At 35.9% G+C, this 26,346-nt stretch overlaps 1 protein-coding gene across 9 annotated transcripts in view; it reads left to right on the top strand.

The window, feature by feature from the left end:
- DMD (dystrophin) overlaps positions 1-26,346 on the top strand; it is a 1,219,670-nt gene that overhangs the window by 608,536 nt on the left and 584,788 nt on the right. For all 9 annotated transcript variants that reach the window (XM_061999893.1, XM_061999885.1, XM_061999868.1 and 6 more), the window contains one exon: positions 10,124-10,296. In XM_061999893.1, the coding sequence (XP_061855877.1) occupies positions 10,124-10,296 (173 nt within the window). The remainder of the gene's footprint in view (positions 1-10,123; positions 10,297-26,346) is intronic.

Genomic DNA, 26,346 nt, shown 5'->3' with positions numbered 1-26,346 from the left:
ATGAGTATATTAGAGTATCTGCAAAGTATGTTCTTGAATGGGAGAAAAAAGATTATATATTTAAAGTCGTGAATTTGTCGTTAAAGTTTTGGTCGTGTGTTTGTAATTTGAAATAATAGTAAGTAACCATATTCACACCTAGTTTTGACAACTCCATTTTAGTGTTTGATTTTAAAACATTTTTTTAATAAAACAGCAACAAAACCAAGTAAAATTTCACTGTTCCATTCCATGCTAGACTAAAAAAATCTCAAAGTCTGTTTGGGACTGTGCTCTCTGCAATCATTACAATTTAATTAATTAAATAGAAAATAGGTAGATAATACAGTTCATAAAAAGTTAATTCAATATTACTGATATGTTTCTAATTGTTATTGTCAGGTTTTTTTCATCACTTAGTGAAATTCTTTGAGATTGATTTTTTCCAACACAGAATTGACATAAGAAGAGAATAAGATTAAAGTAGTCTAAGTAGATGAATGAGTTATCAGCTTTTGCAAAATAATGTTTGTATGAGGAAAGCCTTGTAAAAAATCATTCTTAAGTGCTATATATAATTAGAGCCATTTCAAATTATCATCCAGCAGGAAGTGAAGACTGCGTTTCCATTTTTCATGTTATTGTTTTGGGGAAGAAAAGGTTTAAATAAAAGCAAATGTTAGCCTAAAGAGGTTGGAATTTGCCTACAGTCAGCTATAAGAAAAAAGTTTAGGAGAATCAGGGTAAGAGTTCTGACTAGGTGCTCTGAATTATCCTCTGTAGGAGGCCATTTATCTCTTTCCACAGCAGAAGAAATGTAACAAAATCACATCTATGCTGTTTTTAGCATCTACAAAATCCCATCTATTTCTATTTATTGTACATGTGTAGATTTTATCCATCATAGGCATGTGCATACACACCCACACCCACACACATATATTCTTATTAGCTCTTGAAAATCTTGTTTTCAGTCTCCCAGCAAAGCAGTATAGTATGTGTAGTGAAGCATAACAGTGAAGTATTAGAGCAAAGGAAGCATATAGCTGACGATAGGGCTGTGTGAAATAACAGTGAAATAATCCTTTTACCACTTCTGATTTAGTATGTGTAGATTAAAGAGGTTCTGAATATTGAAGAAGACAACATGCCAATGTCGTAGTCATCTTCATTTTAAACAGTTTTGATAAAGTGACTCTTCTGCATATACACACAAAAAAAGTCATAAATCATGTAAATCGTGGTTAATGAGCTACAACTTGGTTCTTGTCTATGAACTTGTCTAGTTCATGACAAGATTAGGAGGAAAAACAGTGACCTACCTCAAGCAGTTTGCTAGCAGTTAACTTCCTTTTAGTACTCCTTAATTCTTTACATTTTGTCTATCTTTATCTGATTTATATCCATAACTAATCTATTGTTCACCCACATGTATTTGATATATCAGAGTTGACACCACCTTTAATCATATTGATTACTGAGGTCACAAGTAAGGACTGCCATAGGTTTAATTTAACTGAACTATTGAATTGTTATGAGATGTATTTGTGGGCACAGTTCCACCTTCCTCCCAAATAAATCTCTTATAAGAGGCAAATGGATCTTGCACATTCGTGGGTTTTGAAACTGTATAGTTTTATCTCAGCCTGCTTAATGAATATTTATTTCCAAGGAAAAGCATTCATCATTGTCATTATTCTGCAGTAAAAAATAGTAAAGTAGTGCATAAATTGTTCAGCAGCTGGTTGTGAAAGGTTTGAAATTAAATTGTTGTTGATTTTTATCCCTTGCAGATTTACATGAATCAAATCACAGAACTGTCATGAACAGCTTTGTGTTTTAAAACTGAGTTTGTGATTTTTTTTTTCACTCCCATTCAAAAAGAATCAATTTTAATTAAACCTTAAAAGGAAAAATAAGTTTATTTACAAGAATTTTTCAGTGGAAAATGCTTTGAACGTATATCTCCAAAATAAAATGCTCATTATCCAATAGGATAAATAGCAAATGCAAATTAAAAATTGCTTTTACTAATTGTTACAGATAATTCCAGCACTGGCTTTTTATATTGCAATAATGTAAAATGGCAAAATATGAGGTTTTACATCAAAGTCTGATAACTTCTAATGTTTGGTAAATGATAAATGTTTTATGGACACACTTAGTAAATTTGCTGAAAGAAGCTCATAGGAATGTTTTTTTCTTCGTTTTAAGCTTTAGGGAGTGGCAAAATCAGATAGAGAAACCAAGTCTTGTCTGTTTATCTCCTAAAGTCAGCATTTGCAGTGTTTCTGTTATCCTATTATGAAGTCTTTTAAGTATTAGGACATATAGTACCTAATTTTTTCTTCATCAACTTCACTCTACACACAGCATTTAGCAAACAATTTAAATATTAATAGCTTTGTCAAAGATGAAACACCAATTGTTTGTATAGAAAACCAAGATTCATAGAGCAAAAGATTAGTAAATTTGTCTTAGATACACTCTAAAAATAGGATAAATTTTGTTATAAACACAAACATATTGGTACTTTTGTCTGCTGTTGATGACATTTATATTGACAGTGTTCATAACCTTTGTGTTCCTCATATAGAATTGTTTGGAATTACAGTGGATTACCTTACATGACAAGTTTAGGGATAAAATGCCTTCATAAATTAATTAAATATCCTTAGCTGCAAGGGGTGTTCCAAATGCTTCCTGAAAGTTAAATGAATATAAAAATTTGCGTATATTCAACTTAATCTGGTTTTAGAAAATCAAGTTCTGTTGCTCATACTAAGTCAAATTTTTCATGTGTGGTGATTATCTCATGTAACCTCTTGGTTTTTTCAAGCTCCAGGTTATTTCGTGGGAGATATAAACCCTGAAATAAATACATCCATTAACCAGAGAATTAAAACGAACATGCAGACAAAAGTATATTTTTAATTTTGCATGATGGAATATATATTAGGCTGTGCGAGCTGATTCTTATCAAGAAACATTACCTAGCATGATATTCAGAGTGGGTTTCTCCTGCAGCTCAGTAAAACCCAATTAACCATAACTTAGAACTGAGTGTAATGTAATGCACTCTCCAAATAGATCTGTCAGTAATGTAGTTCTTGGTGACTGAGCTGTACACAAATAGCCAAGGAATCTAATTTTTACAGAAAGTTGTCTTTCTCTGGCAGATAAAGACAAATTCCAGGTAGAGAAAATGAACTGGTGTTTGAGTCTAGCACTCAGATTTCTTTTTAAGAGCAATGAGATGGGTCATTCCCCAAAGGCTACTGTCACTTCAGCAGCTAATGATTTTCTGTTATCCTTTCTTCTTAAAAATTAAAGCTCTGTGCACTTCTGTTAACCATGTTACAAAATTGCCCAAGGCATTGTTGATAACTAATTGCTTGAAGCTGTTCTCTTCAACATGAAAGACAGCTGGGGTATGTGTGTGAGACATGATCGTGTTTGTTGTTGGGGTTTTTTTACCTTGGACACTCTTATGCCATCCAGTTGCGGATTTCATTGATAAAAGGTCAACTGTATTATCTTTCTTTCCCTATAACACCTAGGGCCTAAAAAAAGCAAAAATCTGACATATAATTCAGAAATGATATGCCTGTTCATAGATGTGGTGGTTTAGCCAGCTGTCTACCAAGTCATGATATCACTCCCCCTCCTACACTTGACAGGAGAGAGAGAGAGAAATATGATGAGAGGTTTATGAGTCAAGATAAGGACAGAGATCATTCAGCAATTAGTGTCATTGGCAAAACAGACTCAAGTTACAGAGAAAAAGATTTGATTTATTAAAGCAGCACAGGGGATGGGGGTTGAGGATTGCAGTCAGTTCATTATGGATGGACTTTGCCACTGTTTCATCACACTTCCCACTGCTACACTGTGGAGTCCCTCCCCACAGGAGACAATCCTCCATGAACTGCTCCAGCATGGGGCTTCCCCTGGGGGCAGCTCCTCACACCCTGTCCCAACATGGGTCATCCACCGGGAGAACAGTCCTTCAAGTACCGACTGGCCCAGCCTGAGTCCCTCACAGGATCACAAGTTCTGACAGCAAACCTGCTCTGGCTTGGGCTCCTCTCTCCCCACAGACTCCCAGGTCCTGCCAGGAACTTGCTCCAGGGTGGGCTTCCAACAGAGTCACAACCTCCTTTGGGCATCCACCCACTCTGGTGTGAGGTCCTCCACAGGCTGCAAGTGAGTCTCTGCTCCCCAGTGGCCTCCATGGACTGCAGAGGCTCAGCTGCCTCACCATGGTCCTCACCACAGGTCACAGAGGAGTCTTTCTTTCAGTGCCTAAGCACCTCCTCCCTGTCCTTCTCCACTGACTTTGGTGTTTGCAGAGATATTTTCACATTCTCACTCTGTTGCTGCTGCAGTTTAGCAACTGTGCAGCAACTTCTTCTCAAATACGTTATTCACAGAGGTGTTATTTCAGTCACTAATTGGCCAGGCCTGGGTCAGCTGTGGGGTCCATCTTAGAATTGACTGGCATTAGGTCTGTCAGCTACAGAGGAAGCTTCTGACAGCTCTTTGTTTAAAGAAGCCACTCCTGTAGCTCCCCCCGTTACCAAAAAACCTCGCCCAGGCAAAACCACTATGATAGACCATTAATTCTAAACATTTAAGGATATGCTACTTATCAATTCTGAAGTATATAGATGTATTTAATCTGTTTTTAATATTTAGAAAATTGACCTACTTAGTTAAAAAACCTAAACAATTTTTATATATGTAGACACATACATTACTCTTAATTTAGTTACTTAAACATGTCAAACCCAGTAAGTGCATTCTTGGGTGAATGAGATGAGCTGATATTCTGATACTGAAAATATGGCTACTTAACTTGAGTGCTTAAGTGCGTCCTGACAGCTTTTAACATTTCAATCACAATTTCTCCTTAAAAAAAAAAAAACCTGTAAAATTTTAGTCATGAATGAAGTTTTCTGAAGATACTGCCTCCACTATGTTCAAAGGATACAATGTTGGACTATTTAGTGTCATTTTATCTTTTTATCTCCTGATATTTCTTATATTCAGATTAGTAACATTGAATATCTTAATTATCCATGGCCTAAGCATATAAACCCAAGATTTAAGTAGACTTAAGAAAGGAACACTAAATGTGAGACATAGTGCTGGGAAAGTCAAATGAGATTTGTTGAGTAATGGCACAGACACAGACAGCTTTTGCTGTACATAAGAGATTGCTGACAAGGGAGGAAACATGTTCATTATTGTGAATCATCCTAGAGAGGAAATATCTCTGTCATGGTTTAACCCCAGCAGGCAACTAAGCATCACATATCCACTTACCCACTCCTCTCTGGTGGGATGAGAGAGAGAATCAGAATAGTACATGTGAGACAGTTTAATAGGTGTGGCAAGAGCCACTCACATGAGCAGAGCAAAACAAAGAATTCATGCTCCACTTCCTGTTGTCAGGCAGGAGTTCAGCCATCTCCAAAAGAGCAGGGCTACATCATAGTTAATGGTTACTTGGGAAGATAAACATCATCATTCCAAATGTCCTTTCCTTCTTCTTCCCCTAGCTTTATGTGCGGAGCATGATGCCATATGGTGTGGGATATGAATTAGGTCAGTTGGGGTCAGCTGTTCCAGTGGGGTGGTATAAGAGGCAGAAAGGACCTTCAATATGTGTAAGCACTGCTCAGCAATAACAAAAGCACACCTGTGTTATCAGTACTGTTCCAAAACCCTGTCCCATGCTAGCTACTATGAAGAAAAATCACAGCCAAAACAAGCACAGTCTGCCATTCTCTTTTTATTTATAAGTATTCCCTTTAGTCTGCTAAATGGAAGTTGGCAATGGATTCAAATTACTACTCATAAGGGGCTTTATGGAACATTCTTTTTTTTTTCCAAATAATTAAATATCATATAGTATTTGCAGCCTTAGAACTTCAGAAACCCATAGTAATTTTTTCTTTTGTTTTGTGTGAGGTTTTGTATGCATTAAGTTCAGAGCACTGCTATCACATTTTCACAAGGATTTTGATTAATATATTTTCCAAAACAGTAAAGGCAGTGCAGTAACTTTAATTTTTTTATAGAATGAAAACTATTCTGATTTTGTCTCAGATACTTACTATTTTTAAAGTATTTCTGAAGTAATTGAGAAGAGAAGACTATTTGGATCTTTATTATTATCTCCCTGACACTTTGTATTAGTACTACTAAAAATATACCACTACACTCTGTTATATGAATGCTTCTAAAATATTGATTTTTAAATCAAAGTAATTACAATAGAATTCGACAACATATTATTTAGACATGAGATGGCATGCATGATTTATTTTAAAAATGAATTCCATCAAGAAATTTAGTACAAAGAGACAAAAATTTAGCAAAGTGAACTGGAGTTGTGATTTATAGTTTTTTATTGAGTGTTGTATCCAGAATATAAACTTCAGGTGTCATCTTTCTGACAACTATTAGAAAAGAAAGACCTCTCATCTCGTATTCAGTGATACAAGAATCACAGAGTCACAGAATTTTAAGGGTTGGAAGGGACCTTGAAAGATCATCTAGTCCAACCCCAATCCCAGAGCAGGACCACCTAGACTAGGTCACACAGGAACTCATCCAGGTGGATTTTGAATGTCTTCAGAGAAACCCTTAAAAATTAAAAATAAAATCTCAAAGTTTAAAGTTAAAACCGTAGTAATTTTTTTAAAAATGTGATTATTAGACTGTTCAAGCAATTTCCTTTTAATAGTATGAGATTATAAATACATTTTTAAAACTCATTATTTGAAATTTTTTTGCCTTAAAAATGTTGCAAAGGTGAACAAGCTATTACAATATGCAACAATTTTTCTATAGATACTGTAACAATATGTTGTCCAGATTTAAGCTTTCATATTTGAGATTATTCTAATGAGAAGTTTTCAGGATTGGACATCTATTTCGTAATTTTTTTAATGTCTTGGTGTATAAATGAAATGCTGATTCTTCAAATTAGAAGAGCAGAAGGACACTGAACAAGCAAATGTATCAATTTTTTTTAATCTAGTTATAGTTAAAGTAGGTAAATAGATAAAATATATAGAATAAATATATAAACATATAAAATATATAAATATTTAAATAAATAGATAAAATAGATATCATACTTCAATTTTTTAAAAAATTACTTCATTGGATAGTGTTGCATATAAACTGGAATTCTGTTGCACCTAAATACAGCATTGTTATTCCTAGCCACCCACAGAATTAAAACATAGAATTAAAACATGACTTACCATGTCTATCTGAATCCATGTGAGGGAATGCTGAAGGACTCTAGATAGATTTGTTTGCCATGACAAGAATGACAACAGCTTGAGGAACAGTCAACTCATGCTAATGTGTTCTTTTTCCTTCTATGTCTGGCACATTGTAACCTCCAAAGTGTCTCCTGTATTACTTCAAATTTGATGCCTGCTCTTCACAAATGAAGGAAAGGCAAATCTGATTTTTTAATGCATGGTAAAATAGAGCCATCAGATCCTATCTACAAGTCTTAACCAAAGTGTGACAGAGTGTTGGAGGGCAACTTTAATTTATTTTGTTTGTTTATTTGTTTGGCTTTCTAACACTCATTATTTTTCTGCTTACTACAAAATAACACAACATCCTTTGATCCCTGCCTACATTCAAAACTGCTTGTAGTGTGAAAGACCTTCTCACACACAAACTAGCAATTTGTATTTCTCATAGCTCTGTCAAATAAGCATTCTCCCTTAACTCTGGAACAAAGTTGCCACAGAACTGTGTGCAGCAACTGACGCAAGTCTCTGTTAAAAGAGACTATCTTTGGTCAGATAAGTTCTCAGTATTTTTTCTGATGCTTAAGTATTTCACAAGAAATAAGGGATGAAAACACAATAGAAGATATATAGGTAGCAGTATTGGAAACAAAAGGAATTTGAAGAAATGATTGGAGAAGGTTTGCCTGGAGAAGTTGTGGATGCTGTGTCTTTGTAAGTATTCCAGGTCAGGCTGGATAGGACTTTTAGCAACCTGTCTAGTGGAAGGTGACTCTGCCCATGGCAGGGAGGCTGGGATGGATGATATTTGAAGGTCTCTTCCAACCCATTCCTGGAAACATTAATGGTTCTGAGCAACCTGAAGATGTCACTGCTTATTGCAGGGAGAGGTTGGACTAGTGGACCTTTAAAGGTTTGGGTTCTTCAGACCCAAACTATTCTATGATTCTATGGTAAAAGCTGAATATGGCTATAGATTTTTATCTGGAGGATATTCCTTTCTTTGAGCTGCAATTTCAGTGAGATGTGCATGACTTCAATAAGAATTCCTTGAAAAGCAGGAATGGTAAGAAATGGCTAAATATTATGACACTGGAGTGGTGAGCCATTTGTTTTTATGTGGCCATGTAAATATACATATCTGAAGAATTATCTGAGGATTTTAATGGCTCTAGTATGTCTGATCCTTTGTCTAAAACTAGAAAAAGTTGCAAGTTTTTCTGAGTCTAAAGCCTAACTTTAGACTAAAACCAAATTGATGCAGTCATCAATCCAAATCACTCTTCCATGCCCGGTTGCATTTTATACAGGCAGCAAGATGTATAGTGCAAAGTTCACCATTGTAAGAAACTGTGGCCATAAATTTTCAAAAAATGGACTTTGTTTCACAGAGGAAAGGATTCTCGTTTGGCTGAAGGAAATGAGCAGTTGTGAAATGTGTTTGCTTAACCCTGATGTCTTGACTAGTGTGGGAGGGTATTTTCCTTCCAAACACAAAGAGCACAGAGGGAAAAATAAATCCCTGAAACAGCACAAGTATCATGTGCCTTGTCACACTGAGACTGGAAGAGGACGTCTACAAGAAATAGAAATTAATAGTTAAAGAATTATTAAGTGCATTTCAGAAATACTTGTTTTGCATGTGTTTCTTCTCTGGTAGTGCTCTGGTATATATGATGTATGTTACTGGACCTGTAAAGAAATGACACTTGTATAAATTAGTTGCATAACAGTCATATTTTATCCCAAAAACTTGCATTTATTTGTCTTTTTTTATTACTCTTAATGTGGAGCTGAAAGATAAGGTTATGTAATCTGTCATCTTTCTGATAAAAAACAGGGAAATCGCAGAAGTAGCAAATTAGACCTGTTTAGATGGTAGACAAATATGATAGGAAGTCATGCACTTGAGGATTTAATTACATCAGTCTCAATTCACAAGGGTGACATCTTTGAAAATTATGTTTTGTTATATGTAATGATTTTGTCCTTAACTCAGTACACAATTTATGACAATATATTTCCTCAGCATTGGATTTTCTAATAAATTCAGTGATTCAAGTGATCCTAAAAGATTTAAAAGAAAGAGAGATGTTGAACACTAACTAGTTCACAAAATAGAAATAAACAGCATATTTATGTATTGTAGAGCAAAAAGAAAACCTGTATAATTCAGTCATGGAACTGAACGGATTGATAATGGGATAATTAATGATCATTGACCATGTATAGCGTTTTAAATACTTTCACACATTTTACAAATATTAAAGGTCTAGAGTTAGTTCATTTTTTTCTTATTTTTGTTTTACCAACACATAGTATTACTCAGTTAGGGAGGTATACTGTGAAGTAGCTTATCTTTCTCTGAAACAATAAAGAACTGACTACTTCAAGCGATTAAATGTAGGGCTGTGAATACTCAGAAAAAGGTAAAACCAGTAATACCTGAGAAAGTATTTTTTCATGGTTTTATTTTGATATCTGTTTAATATCTGCTGAAATAAGTATAAAAGAGAAGCATAAAAAGCAAAATAAGTAAAAAACAGTTAAACATGAGTCTGTAAAATAGGACTTTGTTCCACTTTCGTAAGATAAAAAACAATGTTAAAACTGATGTAATCTTGGTCTAGAGGAATTCAATCACTGAAGTCAGTTGCTCATTGCATCCTCTTCAGCTAAAACCTTTCTCAGATATAGTTCATTAAGTTTTCAAATAATCATTATGTGATTAATGTAAAACTGTTATTATTGTCAAAGCTATTGTTTAATTAGCATTTTCCTACTCTTTTGCTTACAATTTTTAAAATTATGTATAAAGCAATGTTTTCGTTTTCTCCTCTAAAATATTGATATTACAGAGTATTAAAGAAAGCCTGGGGAGGCTACTGGGTCGTATAGATGCTATTCACAACAAGAAGATACCAGCTTTGGAAAGTGCTACACCAAGGGAAGCTGCAAATATACAAGAAAAGCTGACTCAGCTTAATTTTCAGTGGGAGAAAATTAACAAGATGTACAGGGACCGACAGGCGTAAGTAACTTTTAAAAACTGTAATTTCTGATAGCATCCATTGGTATTTGGCCTACTATTGGTTCTTTTCTTTAGGGGAAATAACTTTTAAAGTTGTGACACTTTCTTATAACTAAGCATAAAAATATTTATAGGGAATTGTAATTTAATTTATGAACATTTTTTTGTAAAACTGAAATTATTTTGACTGACAATCCCTTGCACTGGACCAAAATCTGGCATGATATTGCATACCTGTTCTTATGTCATTGTAAATAACATACCTTTACCCTAAGATAGGTCTTTTAGGCATTTACTCTTGTGTGCCTGTATTATTGATTGAAAAATTTGAATCTATGATGGATGCATCAGGGTAAAATCTTTCTTAATAGCAGAGAAAATTCTTGTTCAGGGACCATTTCTCAATTTATGGCTAAGGAGCACAGCTACGATTGTTAGCCCTGTAGTATTATCTTTTTATAAGTTAATATATTAGACATACAGCAAACTAGGACAATCAAGAAATGTATAGAAAGACACTAAATTTTTAAATAAATCTGTGATGTCCTAAAATATCATATAATACTTATGATTATTTTTCTCTTTGTATATTATTTCTGCTGTTTGTAATCCAGTAATAGTATTATGATATAAAATATAGCCAAGCCTATTTCCATAATTGCAGCATGACTCATGTTAGTAACACAACAGATACTGTCGGTCCAGTAATTTATTTATACTCTGCGGTAGGTATCGGATGTTTAAAATTTTTAGCACTGTGCAATTAAATACTCAGGTTTATACTTCCTCCTTTTTTTTTTTTAATCAGATTATTTATCAGATGTTACTGACAATAATACATAAATTTCTATGATTAATGGGATATACTTTTTATTTCATGTGAGTAATTTAAGATTTAACAAATAAGTTTGCCTTAAATAAAAAGTCAACAGTTCAACTGTTCAATTGCCACTTAAAATTTCTTGACAGTTTTTCTGAGAATGTAAACTATTAATCAGATAATGATAATCATTTTATATATATCTGTCTAAATGCAGTCATTGAAATTGTCCATTCTTAGGAATGTTGCAAAACTGTATCCCTAGACAATGCTGAAAACTTGACATTAAAAGATTAATTTGATATGCTACTGATTATGCTACTTCTATGTTTAGAAATGTGGCTTATCTCTGAAATTGTTTTAAAAAACATTGTAGTTGTTATGAAAAAAATAATGTCCAAATATCTGTTGTATAGGATAAAGAAATATAAATCTAGACATGTAAGCAGTGACTAGAAGAAGCTAAATACTTACAGTGGACTTAGACTACACTGATTTTGTCCTACAGTTTAACCTTTGGTAACTTTTGTGTTTTCCTTGTTTAAAAACATTGGTCAATATATGCCACTTGGCAGATTTGTACAGACATATCACATCCACTCTCACTAGCCAGTCACTACCTTTGATTTTAGATTACTGGAGATTAAGGTTTAAAAATATAGTAGAGAGGAGTAAGTAGTAAGAAATATAATTCAATAATCATGTCATCTCTATGTTGTCTCAACATTTCAAGTGTAAGAAACAGACATGTTTATAATCTGATAAGGTTTCCAGATTCTCCAATGCATAGTACTTCTTTTTCAAAAAATAGTATGTCCAACTCTGGTGTGGAAAGAAAAAATCTTCTGTTTTTCATGCCATGTACAAAAATGAAGGATAAGTTTAAAGCAGAGACTGGAGCCAAGCTGCTCACAAAAAATTATAAAAACTGGGGTTATTTGGTATTGTACTTTTCCCAGAGATTGACTTTGCCCAAACTCTTACTCGTATAGTATACCAGTAGATAAACCTTTGGAATCTCCTTATATTCTTTTTCTACCACTGGTGCATAGCAAGGACAGTGGTTTGCTGTTAACTGAAAGCTTGGACCACCAGCACTGTCATTCATTTATCTTTTATTTAAACTATAGTCATATTTAGCCAAAGGCAGAAAGTATTCTGAGGTGAAATGAATTAAGATTTGACAAGTATTTTGAGGTCATCAGATAAAGACATAAGAAAAGTGTAAAATATGATTGCTCTCCAGCTGGCATTTGCCTGGGGGAGCCATCGTCTTTTAATATGATAGACAGCAACCCAAGGGATTTATAAGCTTAACTGTCTGGAATTGCACGCCTTTCTTTTTCTTTTAAATCTTTTGTTTGTGATGTCAGGCTTACTGTGTCACTGTTTTTGTGGATTCTTTTGAACTCTGAGATGATCTCTGCTTTTGCAGTTTTGTGAGGTGCATTTGACCTGCACATGAATGCTAGGGAGGACATGAAGGAAGACAATGTGCCCTTTAGCATTTTGCTTCCAGCAGTTTGTGTCTGAAAAGGGTGAAAGTGTCAGTGTAAGTTTGCCCTTGAGACATGGATGAAGTTGTGTTTATGAGATATGCCACCGATGATGATGTTTTAGGATAATTTTGGAATTACTATGGGAGCTCTGTCTTGCTTTCCAAGAAGTGTGTCTAAGTGAATGTGAATATTCCATGTGTGAGAAGTTACTGAAACAAATATGCTATACTCTGTTCATTTCTGAATATGGATTTTAGGAGATCAAAGGGTTTATAATAGCATGGAACTATTATTTAAATAAATACAAAGTCAACTATCACATGATAGATGGATTGATAAACAACTTTCTCATGTGGTTTCCAGCATAAAGCTTACTCTAAATCTTGTAGAAATCCATAGAAACATTCATGTTTCCTGATTTCATTCAGATTTCCTGAAAGTCCTGATTCATATTTAGATAGTTTGTAATTAACTTTATAGTAAATTCCTTTTAATTAGTTTGTTTTACAGCACAGCACGTGCCAGTTTGACAGAAATTCATTGTGATGATAAATGCAAGTACAGGTCTTCTGCAGTATTGGAAAATTTGGTTTCACGTTATCACTGTAGCACATTTCCTGTATTTGAACAAGTTTTCATATTGTAATTGCTGTAAGATAATAGGTGATACTTCACTGAAAATATGTAAGTAAAAATGCTGTGATCATCCTAGTGTACTCTTTCAGTTGTGTTAGAAACATAGGATGAATGCAAATTTTTACACAAACTCATTGATACACTGATCTTCACATGACTAATTTTTTAAGTAAAGACTGGATCTGGGCTGGTCCTTTGATAGAAGTTTCTCTTTTGTACAGATTAATTTCAAAACATGGTAATTGGTTGCTTTTCCAACAGACACATGGAAGTGACACCATCTGATAGCAAGTGCAATTTCTTTCTTTCATTTTAGTTTTCTGAGTGCACAACAAAGTCCAGGAAACAGCAGCAGTAGCATGCTGAGTCTATGGAGCTATAGTTGAGCTATGGAGTAATTTATGATTTCACTTATAACTTCAACTTTTGCTCTTGTGATACTGAATCTCCATATTACCTTTTCCAATAGCAACATTAAGAGAGTATAGTCTGCATTTCATAAGATAATATTGCAGTGCCAGTAAGAATAACCATTTAACATACCGTAGCTTTTCCTGTCCTTATACTAGAATTTTCTTTGCAGCAACATTAGGTACTGTTTTTTAATGTTAGGAAGTTACTCCATCACCAGGACCCTATATGTCTTCAGTGAGAACACATAATATTTGGAAAAATAAATAAATACAAAATACACACATTTCTTTAATTAGTTTCTTATATAACTATTTCTCTTACCAGTTTACCACTTGTGGAAGACCTTGTTTCCCTTGTCAGGATATTCATAGAATCATAGAATGGTAGGGGTTGGAAGGGACCTTTAGAGATCATCTAGTCCAATCTCTCTGCAGAAGCAGCTTCACCTAGATCAGGTCCCATAGGAACATGTCCAGGTGGGTCTTGAAGACCTCCAAGAAAGGAGACTTCTGTCTTCTAAGATGAGGACGACTGCTTGCATTCTTCCCCTGATCCAACACAGGGTTCCTCCCCCAGACACAGTCCTTAACAAACATCTCTGGTGTGGGTTCTTCCGAGCAGCTGCAGCTGAGGTTCCCTCACACGGGACGCAGTCCTTGTGAATATCTCTGGTGTGGATTCTTCACCGCGGTTGCAGTTTCTGCAGTTGCAAGGTCCCTCTCTCAGGAAAAGGCCTCTTCTGGGCATAAGTTTAATGAGCTGCTTTGTTGTGGGTTCCTCCCCATAGTTGCAGCTGTGGATATTGGGTCCCTTCCTCTGGACAGGTCCTGCTCCAGCCACAGTGATAAAGGGCCCCTCCTTCGGGACACGACCTCCTCCAGCCAAAATCACTGTCCCTGGCTCAGGGCCTTTAATGAAGTGAATCGCTGCCCCTGGTCTGGGGCCAACTTTAGCAAAATGAGTCTCTGCCCCTGATACGGGCTCATTATCAAAATGAGTCTCTACCGCTGACGCGGGGTCTTTAAAGAAATGAAAATGAATCTCAGCTTCACCAGTTCTCTCCATAGAATGCAGGGGAGTCTCTGCTCCAGCACACCTCCTCCTCTCTTTCATCACTGACCTTGGAGTCCGCATGGCTGTTTCTCTCACTGTTCCTACTCCTTGCACCACCACCAGTCAGAAGAAGAAGAAGGGGCAGAAGAAGGAAAGATGATGGAGGAAGAAACCTCCCCTTCCGGTGGCTTCTTAAAAAGTGATCGTGGAGGTGTCTAATTGGCTCAGCCCCAGAAGTGGGTCTGGCTCAGAGCTGGGGAGAGTTGTGAGCAACTTCTTACAGGAGCCATCTTTACAGCCCCTTCCCCTTTACCAGAAAAGGCTGTCATGTCAAACCATGACAGTTTATTATACATAAAAAAAATCTACTAACTGGCATAGTTAGTAGATAGTATTCATAGTTTGTGATAGTCTTTATAATATCACATAGTAGCAGATGTTGTAATTGCTTGCTGATACGTTCTGTCAAGTTGAGAACTAATCTGATGCATGGATCAAGATATAAGGAAAAAGAAATTCACAAGATCATTTTTTCAACTTCAAGTAATCTACAAGTTCTTTGTAGCTGCACAACCACAGCAAGCCTTGAGGACTTGATGTCTCTGGTATCTGAATCAGATGCAGCCTTTGAGCACTGCTTGCTTAGACAAAAAAAATATAGATATGATACTAAGACCTCTGGATTCTTTCCAAGTGGTGTGTTCACTTTATAAGTCTCTTTTCGGAATGCATTATATGTCCTTGGAATAATATCTATAAGCAATTGACAAGTGCAAAGCCAGGTAGTAATAAAGTATTGAGGAAATCTCGCTTGGATGTAGATTTCTGAGAAACATTTAGATGCCTGCAGACAGCTTGTATAGCCTCAATCTTTTATTTCAGTGAAACAACTCTCTAATTTGTCCTGTCTCATACAGATTTGTCATTAATGTTCTGTTACAAAACCATGTATAAGACAGAATTCTCCTGTGATTCCTCATTATACAACTGTTTAACCTTGCAAACATCCAAACTGAAAGCAAAAGATAAAACAGTCACATTAAAAACCTTTAAGAAAATAGTTTTGTAGCCTTGACTGTCAGATCTATCTTTAAGGAACATAAAGATAGTATTACTGCAGGTGACTCTTTTCATTATCCATTAGATATCCTAGGGGACTCTTGACCATTTATGTTTTCCTTCTCCAAGTTTCTCAGTTGTGGATTCCCAGTTTCCATCTATGGCACCAAAAATGTTCTCCAAATGTGAAGCCAATGAAGGCATGAGTCATCTGATATATCTTGTTGTTCAAGTTTTAGTTATCTATTTTACAGAACTTCTCTAGATTTCTTCTCAGGTAAATACTCCCAGGCAATTATTTCACAGTTAACTGTTGCACTAAATAACATGTCCATTGACTCTCCAGGAAAACTAGATGAGTTAAGCCTACATATTCCTTATAGACAGATAAAATTAGAGGAGATTAATCTTAACCTAGAAAGTCTAATGAAACAGTAGAATTTAATTTATATCTTAACATGTTGTTACATATTTCTTTTTTACTAAGCCCATTCGGCATTTATTTTTTTCTTGCTTTAACTAACAAGAATGAAGGCTAACTGGCTTTGTTTCAGTACAGGGAGAAGATTAGCTTGTGGAAGGCTTAGGTATTTTGAGAGACAGGGAGAAATAGGGGCTGATCTCTAATCTAAGTGTATCCACTCTCATATTTGTGTTGAAATTTTAAGCCTTGTTATTAGACTAGATGATCTTTTGAGGTCCCTTCCAGCCCTTGAGATTCTATGACTTACCCTTGGCTCAGGATTCAAGATGAAAGTGAAAACCAGAACAGATAAGTTCATCCTCAGTGAGAGAAATAAATTATTTCCTTTAAATTGTTAATCTCAAAATAGCTACCATGCCTTAGTTACATGCAGGGTAGGCTTTTGGGTTTTTTTTTTCCTTTCACAGCAACTCAAATTGTTCATAGTGGAGATGACTTGTAACACTTGACTCTTACATGCAAAAGTAGTTGTTAATTTATTTCTACACTGTATTTACTGTATAGAAATGCTCTTCATGGCAGTTCTATTATAATCTATTTCTTGCAACAGCTTTGCTGCTTTGTTTGGCCTTAAAATATCACATCATCAGGTTAACATATTGGTAAGTTTCATTGGTTCCTTAATTGCTTGCAAATAGGTATAAAATAATGTATAACTGACAAGTATAATATAAGGTATAAGTGCTTCTATTTTGAGCAACATATATAAGGCTTGCTGATAATATTTATAATATAAAAAACCCTCAATATAGGGGAATACTTTTGTTGCTTGTTTCATAACTAGAAAAATTTAATGTACAACATAAGGTGGAAAATATTTGTGCCTTATATATGTCCATTAAAATGTCTTTTCATAGGGCAATGTACTTAAGCATATCTTTTAAGTTGAACAGCTAAAAGCGAAGTTGAAAATTATTTGTTAAAAGTTAAATAGCAAATTTGAGGAAGGATGAGAAATAATCCTGTAACTTTTGGGAAGAGAGTCATGTTTATTACATCACTGTCGTACAGGTGGTTTTAGAGCTTAACACAGACAAATCTTGATATGGAAATTGAAGGTGTTTGTATAGTAAAGTGAGGTGAAGATAGTCAGAGTTTCCTTTAATAAGTAGATCTGATTATCTCCTCTGAAATAGCATGTGTTTGTGCTGTGAAAAGAATCTTGAGTGTTTTTGAATCACCACCCCCAAGCCTTACAATTAGCATAACTTAGCATAGCTTTACTGTAAAATGCTCAGTGACAAAAATGCGTTACTTTCATACATTCATACAATAATTATTGTAGTGGCTTTTTCAGCTGTACAAACTAAAAGAATTTCAAATATTATGCCTTAGTCATGAACATGTAGGCTGTAGAACAATGGGAAGGTGAATATATATGAAGACAAATCTGGACAGAAGCAAAAAGGCTCTGTCCTCTCTCAGTGTGAATTGTCTTGGGCCTTCATATCAGATAGAAAAAATAATAGGACATTGTGGTCAGTGTCAGAAGATATGAGACAGATGAAATGAAGGATATATCTGCTTTAGGGACAAAGTTATGTTAATGCAGCTATGTAATTTCACAGTCCTGATTTATATCCAACCGTCTCAGACTACTGGAAGCGCTCATTCATATTTAGCCACATCTGTGTAGACATAGCCTAGGAGAATTGCAGTAAGTATTACAAGTATTACTGCAAGTATTACTGTAAGTATTGACAATGAAGGTATGCTTTCACCATTGGTATTGTGCTGTACACTGTGTTGTGTTGTACAAGAATTTTTTTAGCTGAGTGAATATTTGACTGAGTCAACTGTGTACTAAATTAAGGATAATAGTGTGGGAAATGCTATTAGGTTCAACACATGTTGGATGTACTAAGATGAGCTCCGTTGCAAAATGCCCTTGATGCTTTTTAGGGAATTGCTGCTTTCTAATTGCGGTTTTGCAGTATACGCTTACCTTTCATTACCTCCTGGGAGAGCATTTTTTGACAGTAGAGGGAACTTACTCTTTTAACATCTATAGCTAAAGTCAGAAGTTACCATTTTCTGTGTTCTACAGTTTACATCACCATCATTTCTCAGCTGTGTTAGATGTAGTTAACATCTAATAAATAAAATTATCTGTTTAATCCTCCAAGTCAGTTTTAGTGGGTTTTTTTTTATTTATTTGTTTGATTTGTTTGATTTACATATATCTCTGTGTGCCAAAGAGACAAAAACATATATTGTGTTTGGAGTAGAAAGCAGCAAGTTTTATGGTAGTCATATACTGTGGTACAGTTTTTGAGACAGAAATTTCAATCTTCTGTCCTGGTGACCTTCAGTAATTAAGTAGAGTTGTTTGGCTTTGGAATTTCCTTTTCTTGAAGGGTAAGTCAGTGTTTGAGATGATTTGGGCAAATCCAATCAATACTTCTGGTATTTTCCAGAATATTGTGGGAATTGACCTGAAAAAATGGTTTGCATTGGCTCATTCTTATATCACTAAATACATTGCACATTGTTAGCATAGTCTCTGTTCCAGAAAATTTTATAATCTATACCCTTGAGATTCATTTAGGCTTGTATTTATTCATCTGGAGAACAACAAATATTGGGACTTTTTAACATTGAAAAGAAATTCGCTTTTTCAATTTCAGTGCAGCATTCCAGATATTCTCTGTAAAAGTAAGCAAATTGCTTGTTTTCTGTCTATTGTCATTTTGACTATACTACTGCAAGTAGTTCTTTCTGATGTGATGATATTCTTTGTTACTTCCTGGAATACATATTTTTCTTTCAGATTAGATTTTAATTTTAAGATATTTCATCATTTTAGCTTAAGTGTCCAGTTGCTTTTCCAGTAAGAGGGACTAATTCTTCTAAAAGTAAATATTCTTTCAAAAGTTACACTAAAATAAAATAAGTGACAATTATTTTGCTGTTATTGTATATTATTATGCCTGATATCACTCAAGAAAATTTGGTTTAGTAACAACTTCATTAAGACCTTGAGGCAATTCTCTATCTATTAGGGAAACATGAGGATAATACTGTAAGACTGTATAGTCTCAGTTCTGGGCAGATGATCTGAATTATTCTTCCTGTCCACGAGTCTTGTATGTCAGCAATAAAATTAAAAAGAAGTGAGGTGCTAAGGTTGGAAAACAGTAGCTACTGCTCAAAATGTTAAGATCTAGCTATGCTGACCAATAGAAGACTTTCATTACCTTAATTATTGGTATAGAATCATAGATTAACTCAGGTTGGAAGAGACCTCAGGAACTCTTCTAGTCTAACATCCTGCACAAAGCAACGTCAAAACTAGTTGACCGGTATTTTATTCACATTGCTTTAAACATGCAAGCTCTTTACGGTCAGTTCTAGATAATAAAAATCTAAAAGCAATTCTGTTTGATTCTCGTTCATCACTATCCAGAAAACCCCACTTTCTACCATTTCTATCAATTGTTAATGTGAGGTGACATATCTGGCTGCAGAACTGCTTCTCTTAGCCATTAATTTGCCTTCCTAAGTATAATGTGTATTGTTATAAACTGAATCTTCTGTACATACATTTATGTGTGAGGTGTTGTATGCATGTATGAAACTGCTTCTAATATTTCTGGTTTAATTTTGCCATCTCATATAGCAAGACGTTGGCATTGTTTTTGGAATCTTTTCAGAAAGGAAGAATAAAGAAACTGTACCTTTTAAAGCTTATGGTCCAAGTTTTATTGACAGATACAGCACTTTATTCTGCAGAACTGCAAGTGTAGTGGTCTTAGGCTAATATGTATATATGTGTAGCATTTAGGTGACATAAAACTTACCTTTTTGTGAGCTCAGTCTTAAGATATAGGGCTAAAGAGCAGTCACTACTAGGGAGGTCTTCCTGGACAACAGTAGACCTTTAAGTGTTGCATCTGGTATGCTACTCCTTTAGTCTAGATCAGAAGACAACTTTTGAAACCAACCTTCTGCTTGTCCCTACCATGATTTGATTCATGCTGAGAAGGGATTTTGAAGCATCTGAACTGGTTTCTGGTTGGATTAAACAAATTTGGAACATTTGCTCTGGTAATGTGCTTCAACTGCAAGTGACCATTCAGTCTACTGGTCTACACTAGATAACTTGAAGTGAAACATACTGAATGTGTAAATTGGCCTCTGTCTTAAAATTAAGCACACGTTCAAGCAGTTATTTAAAGCCAGCCCAAGGAAGGAGTAGCTTGTGCTGCTTCCTAGCCGAGAAAGGCAGATTTTTCTTTTTTCCTGTTTCCTTTTGTCTTTTGCAGTGATCCTAAGTACTTAAACTGATACTATTATTTGGGTTCTGATACTATTATTTGCAATGAGATTCCTCTCCTCCCACAGAAATACAAACATGGGAGTTGTCAGGTCCTGTGAGTCCATCTGTTGGTATCTCCTGATAATCCTTTCTCTTTTATCTTTTGAGAAAGAATTCATATGGACTATGGATTGATTTGATAATATGAAATTGAATTTTCCACAAACAAAATGAGAGACTATACTAAAGAATAAAACAGACTATCAATAGCTGTATGTTTGCTCTGGTAGCATAGTTACTGAAAAGCAAAATAAAAGGAAAATGTAGCTGAAGAATATTCTAAATAATCTTTGAGCAAAAATAAAATCAACAGTGTGTGTCATATATTCCCCAAAGCAGACAGAAATGCTTATATTTCTGTTCTCAGAGGAAAAAATAATCTCCTAAACTCATAGTTTCATAGCTGTTTATAATAAGCCAACATATTTTAGTCATTTAAACTCTTTAAGATTTGCATATATAAAATTCATTCAGGAACTGTCACAGATTTCATTCATTACCTCAGAATTATAAACCAAAGTCTAGGTGTTTTTCAAGCTTTCAATGTGCTAAAACTGTCACCTTGATTTTTGAAAATGATCTCTCAAAACAGGATACTGATAAAAATAGTAAATCTGAACTTCCAGAATCATCATTGCATTCAGAAACATTAAAAAATCTGAACTCATTAAATAAGGCATAAAATGGTTTAGGAATGTATGCCATGAAAAAAAGGTTTACTTAATTATTTTTTTAATCATTTTTGGTGAAATATCAATTAAAATGCTTCACTGTTTACTATAGGCTTTTTATATGTTATTGTAGCATGTAAAACAAAGTAATGACAATTTCTTTTTGTGATTTTAAGAAATAATAAAAATAATTTGCAGATTTTGCCGAAGTAAATAGGTTTATAAAAGTCATCAAGGTAGTTGAATATTTTGATATTTCAAGGCCAAACTCTGCCCTTTGTAAGGTTATGCACTACTATATACTATCTTCTTAAATGGTACATGTTCTGCAATTCAAGTTTTAAGTTGTGGTGTTGCAGGGCCACTCAAGACACGTTGCTGTCTCAAGACCCATGAGATTTCCTACTGAATGCTACTTTCTGACAAAATGTTCAGTAATGTTTTCTGGCTGTGTAACACAAGAAATTTTTCATCAGGTGCTATAAGTTTGTCACCTGCAAAGATATCATAAGCAACAATGGAAGCTCTCTTGCATTTTAAATACTTCTTAATAGTTCTATTAGCCTCTTATTTAATTTCTTTCACAAGCCTGACTAAATAAAATCACAGCATCTTACAAAAACGTATTATTGTCATTTTATAAATAAGACCAGCATCTCCCTTATGATGAAAGCCTGAGGGAGCTGAGGATCTTCAGGTTGTAGAAGAGGAGAGTGAGGGGCGACCTCATTCATGTTCACAGATATGTAAAGGATGGGTGTCAGGAGGATGGAGCCAGGCTCTTCTCAGTGATGTCCAGTGACAAGACAAGAGGCAATGGGTATAAACTGGAACACAAGAGGTTCCAAAGAAACACAAGAATTTCTTCACTGTGATGGTGATGGGGCACTGGAACGGGCTGCCCAGATGGGTTGTGGTGTCTCCTTCTCTGGAGACATTCAAAACATACCTGGACGAGTTCCTATGTGACCTATTCTAGGTGGTCCTGTTCTGGCAGGGGAGTTGGACTAGACGGTCTTTTCAGGTCCCATCCAACTCTTAAGATTCTGTGGTTCTCTGATTCTGTGAAGACAGGAAGTTCTGTCATATTGAAACACTTCTTTAAAGATCATACAAAATATTATGATTTGCTAAGAAGAGCACCTTAAATTCTTTTCCAACCTTATATTCACAAGAACAGCATTTCACACAACTACCGTCTTTATGAGCATAGAGAGGAGCTGAGATACTGTGACCAGTGGGTGTTTGGAAATTATTTGCATTTTAATGAGTAGGGAAAGTACTGTCGTGTTACACTATCTCTTGTGGATTATTTCCTATTTTAGAAAAGTTTTCAGTCTTTTATGGAGGTAGAGCTTTTTTCTTCTTTTTTTTTTTCTTCTTCTCACCCTGCCTCTCTGCTTTCTGTGTCTATCCCTGAGAAGTGGTAGTCTCTAAGGCAGGATTAGTTAGAGCAGAAGGCTGTGCTGCAGGGAAGATGCCTGGTGCCTGTGTCCAACAGGGAAGGACTGTGATGGGAACCTCACTAGGGGGCAGTCTAGCAGTGAAGGGCCTCTAAGCAGTGTGTGGAACATTGAAATCACTTTTTTTGCCTTCTGAGTGTATTTTCTCTTTCCATCACAAGATACCCTCTGACTAGCTGTAAAAATGAGATAAAACATGAATCTAGGAAATCACTGAGTTCTTTTTCTGTCATTCATGGTCCTTAGAATCATAGAATCATAGAATGGTAGGGGTTGGAAGGGACCTTTAGAGATCATCTAGTCCAAACTCCCCTGCAGAAGCAGGTTCACCTAGATCAGGTCGCACAGGAACGTGTCCAGACGGGTCTTGAAGACCTTCAAGAAAGGAGACTCCACAACCCCTCTGAGCAGCCTGTTGCACTGCTCTGTCACCCTCACAGTGAAATAGTTTTTTCTTATGTTTAAGTGGAACTTTTTGTGTTCCAGCTTCATCCCATTACCCCTTGTCCTGTTGCTAGAGACTATAGAAAAAAAGGGATGTCCCAAACTCCTGACACCCACCATCATTTAGATATTTATAAATGTTAATAAGATCACCCCTCAATCTCCTCTTCTCCAGACTAAACAGCCCCAGTTCCTGCAGCCTTTCCTTGTATGAAAGATGTTCCAGTCCCCTGATCATCTTGGTGGCCCTGTGCTGGACTCTCTCCAGAAGTTCCCTGTCCCTCTTGAGCTGAGGAGTCCAGAACTGGACACAGAACTCCAAATGAGGCCTCACCAGGGCAGAGTAGAGGGGGAGAAGAACCTCCCTAGATCTGCTGACCACACTCTTCTTGATGCATCCCAGGATGCCATTGGCTGCCTTGGCCATGAGGGCACATTGCTGGCTCATGGTTAGTTTATTATCAATCAGGATTGCCAGGTCTCTCTCTGCAGAGCTGCTCTCCAGCAGTTTGACCCCCAGCCTGTACTGGTGTATGGGGTTGTTCCTTCCCAGATGCAGGACTCTGCACTTGTCCTTGTTGAACCTCATGAGGTTCCTCTCTGCTCAACTCTCAAGCTGGTTGAGATTGCACAGCCTTCTGGGGAATCAACCAGTCCTCCCAGTTTGGTGTCATCAGCAAACTAGCTGACGGTACACTCTGTCACCTCATCCAGGTTGTTGATGAAGGTATTGATCAAGAACTTCACTGGCCACAGGCCTCCAACTCGATTCTGTGCTGTTGATCTATGCCAGAACCCTCTGGGCTCTGTCATTCAGCCAGCTCTCGATCCACCTCACTGTGCCCTCATCCAGGCCACACTGCTTGAGCTTTCTGATGAGGATGTTATGGGAGACAGTGTCAAAAGCCTTGCTGAAGTCACATTAGATGACATCTGCTGCTCTCCTCTCATCTAGCCAGCCATTTATTCACTCATGAAAGGCTATCAGGTTGGTCAAACAGATTTCCCCTTGGTGAATCCATGTTGACTACCCCTGATAACCATCTTTTCCTTCATATGTTCAGTGACAACATTGAGGAAGAGTTGTTCCATCACCTTTCCAGGGATGGAGGTGAGGCTGACCAGCCTGTAGTTTACTGAGTCATCCTTCCTGCCCTTTTTGAAGACTGGAGTGACATTGGGCTTCTCCAGTCCTCAGGCACCTTGCCTGTCCATCATGTACAGTAAAACAGATATCTACAGTCCTCCAGACTTTCTAAGGCTTTTCCATCCTTCCTGACTTTTTCCTATTTTCCCTCCAAACTCAGTGTAGAAGTAATGGGGTCAAGAGTTTACAGGAAGGTTTTATATTGTGGAGCAAAGTATTTCTGGTTTTCCTAAACAGCTGAAAGACTATTGTTTTACAAGGAAAATTATTGTTAGAACCCTTTATTCTAATATAATCAAACACAAAAATGAGGTTAGAAAACTTCACTTCTATAAGCTCCTATACAGATAGTCCAGGCTCAAACACACTTTAATTATGATTCCTTTTTCCTTTTTTGTTTTTGCACACAACTATGTACTTCGTGTTTGTAGCATTTGACACCACGGTAGATCAGTGAATAAACAGAAAGCATAGAAATACTTAATAGAATAATGTTCCATTTTCATACTGTCAAAGTGATTAATGCCAGGCACTGTAGTTTGCCAGTAACAGAAAGGAGCAAATGTTGCAGCATTTCTGAATTGATACTCTTTAGTAGACACTGTGGAAGTCTGCAAGTCTAGAAATAAATTCCTCTGATAACCATGAGATTGTCTTTGTCCCTACAGTGCACTAAACAGACCAACAATTTTCTTTACTGTCTTTATATCCTCTGGCACAATAGTAATAATGCCAGTTAAGTGACAATTCTTCTTTCCGGTTTTGATGCACAGTCATTTGGTCAGCGCCTCAATTCTTTATGCATCCTATAAACTGATGTTGTCTTCCACATCCTGTAGCTTGTTTCCAAGTTGCCTGTCTGGGAAGTAACCTTAAAGCACAGTGATCCTAAATATAAACTTAGAATATGGACTAAAGAAATTGGACAAGCTGGAATTCCATCACATCAGTGTCAAGGGAACATTGAGTTCCTTTGTTATATCTTGAAGCAGAACTTTCCAAACACCTTTGAATTCTCTCTGCGAGGAGTATGGAAGAATAGATTGTCTTCTTCCAGGTAATAACTTTTGAAATGTCAGAATATCCTGTGAAATGTGAAGTTACTAGTTTCAGAACACAATAATTTTGCTGTCATTTCTTCCCAGGTTTTCCTGACTAAAAAACTTTTCTGTTATGAAACTGGGAAAGAAATGCCTCCCCTTTCCTTACTGGAGGTGAGGAAAATCCTAATGGCAGAGGATGAAGTTGTAGAGGGGAGTGTAGACTGGGAATGCAGAAATTTTCTGCTTCCTTTTCTGGAAGTCTGACAACTCCTATATTTTCTCTCACAAGTAGGTTGCTAAAGAGCAAAGCAACGACATGAACTGGTAGGTGGTCAAGCAAGTTTCCTTGATTGTTTCCTAATGCAAAGGAGGTTTCAAATTTCTGCCAGATATAGGATGAATTCCCAGTAAGATAAAGTTAGAGGCAGTTAGTATGGAAACTGTGAAAGTACTTTGAGCAAAATTGTTTAGATACCACTAAGATAGGAACATAGCTAGACATGGATTTATTAGCCAATTTCTTTCTATTATCCACCCCATAAATCCACTAGTGATGTGTATAAAGCACTGCTGTGGTCATCATTTCAAGCCTCTGATGCTGTCTTGTTCTTCACTCACGTGTTTCATTCAAAATAAAACTAAAATCAGTATTTTTGAAGAAGAAGAAGAAGTAGTTGACATGCAAGGAATGGTATGTGACATTTCTCCTTTCTCATTTTTTGCTCCTTACTTAATATTCAAACAAGAAATGGGGGAGAAGAAGATTGTTTCAATTCTAAAGCATCTCCTTTATGAAACTATAAAACTATCAAGACATGCCTGGATATGCTGTTCACTTCTGCCCTAGGGTAATCACATACTGTAATAACATCAGTATGCAGTATCAATAACATTTACTGAACTCTTTGTGATCTTGTTTTGACATCTGTTCTAATTAGTTCTGAAAATGCAGTTAGATTTGTAAACAATATCTTTGTGGTTTATTTTCTTTGTAAAAAT

The sequence above is a fragment of the Colius striatus genome, chromosome 1, assembly GCF_028858725.1.
Source record: "Colius striatus isolate bColStr4 chromosome 1, bColStr4.1.hap1, whole genome shotgun sequence".
Lineage (NCBI taxonomy): Eukaryota > Metazoa > Chordata > Aves > Coliiformes > Coliidae > Colius > Colius striatus.
Note: the sequence above shows the minus strand (reverse complement) of the source record. Positions and strands in the feature narration are given on the sequence as shown.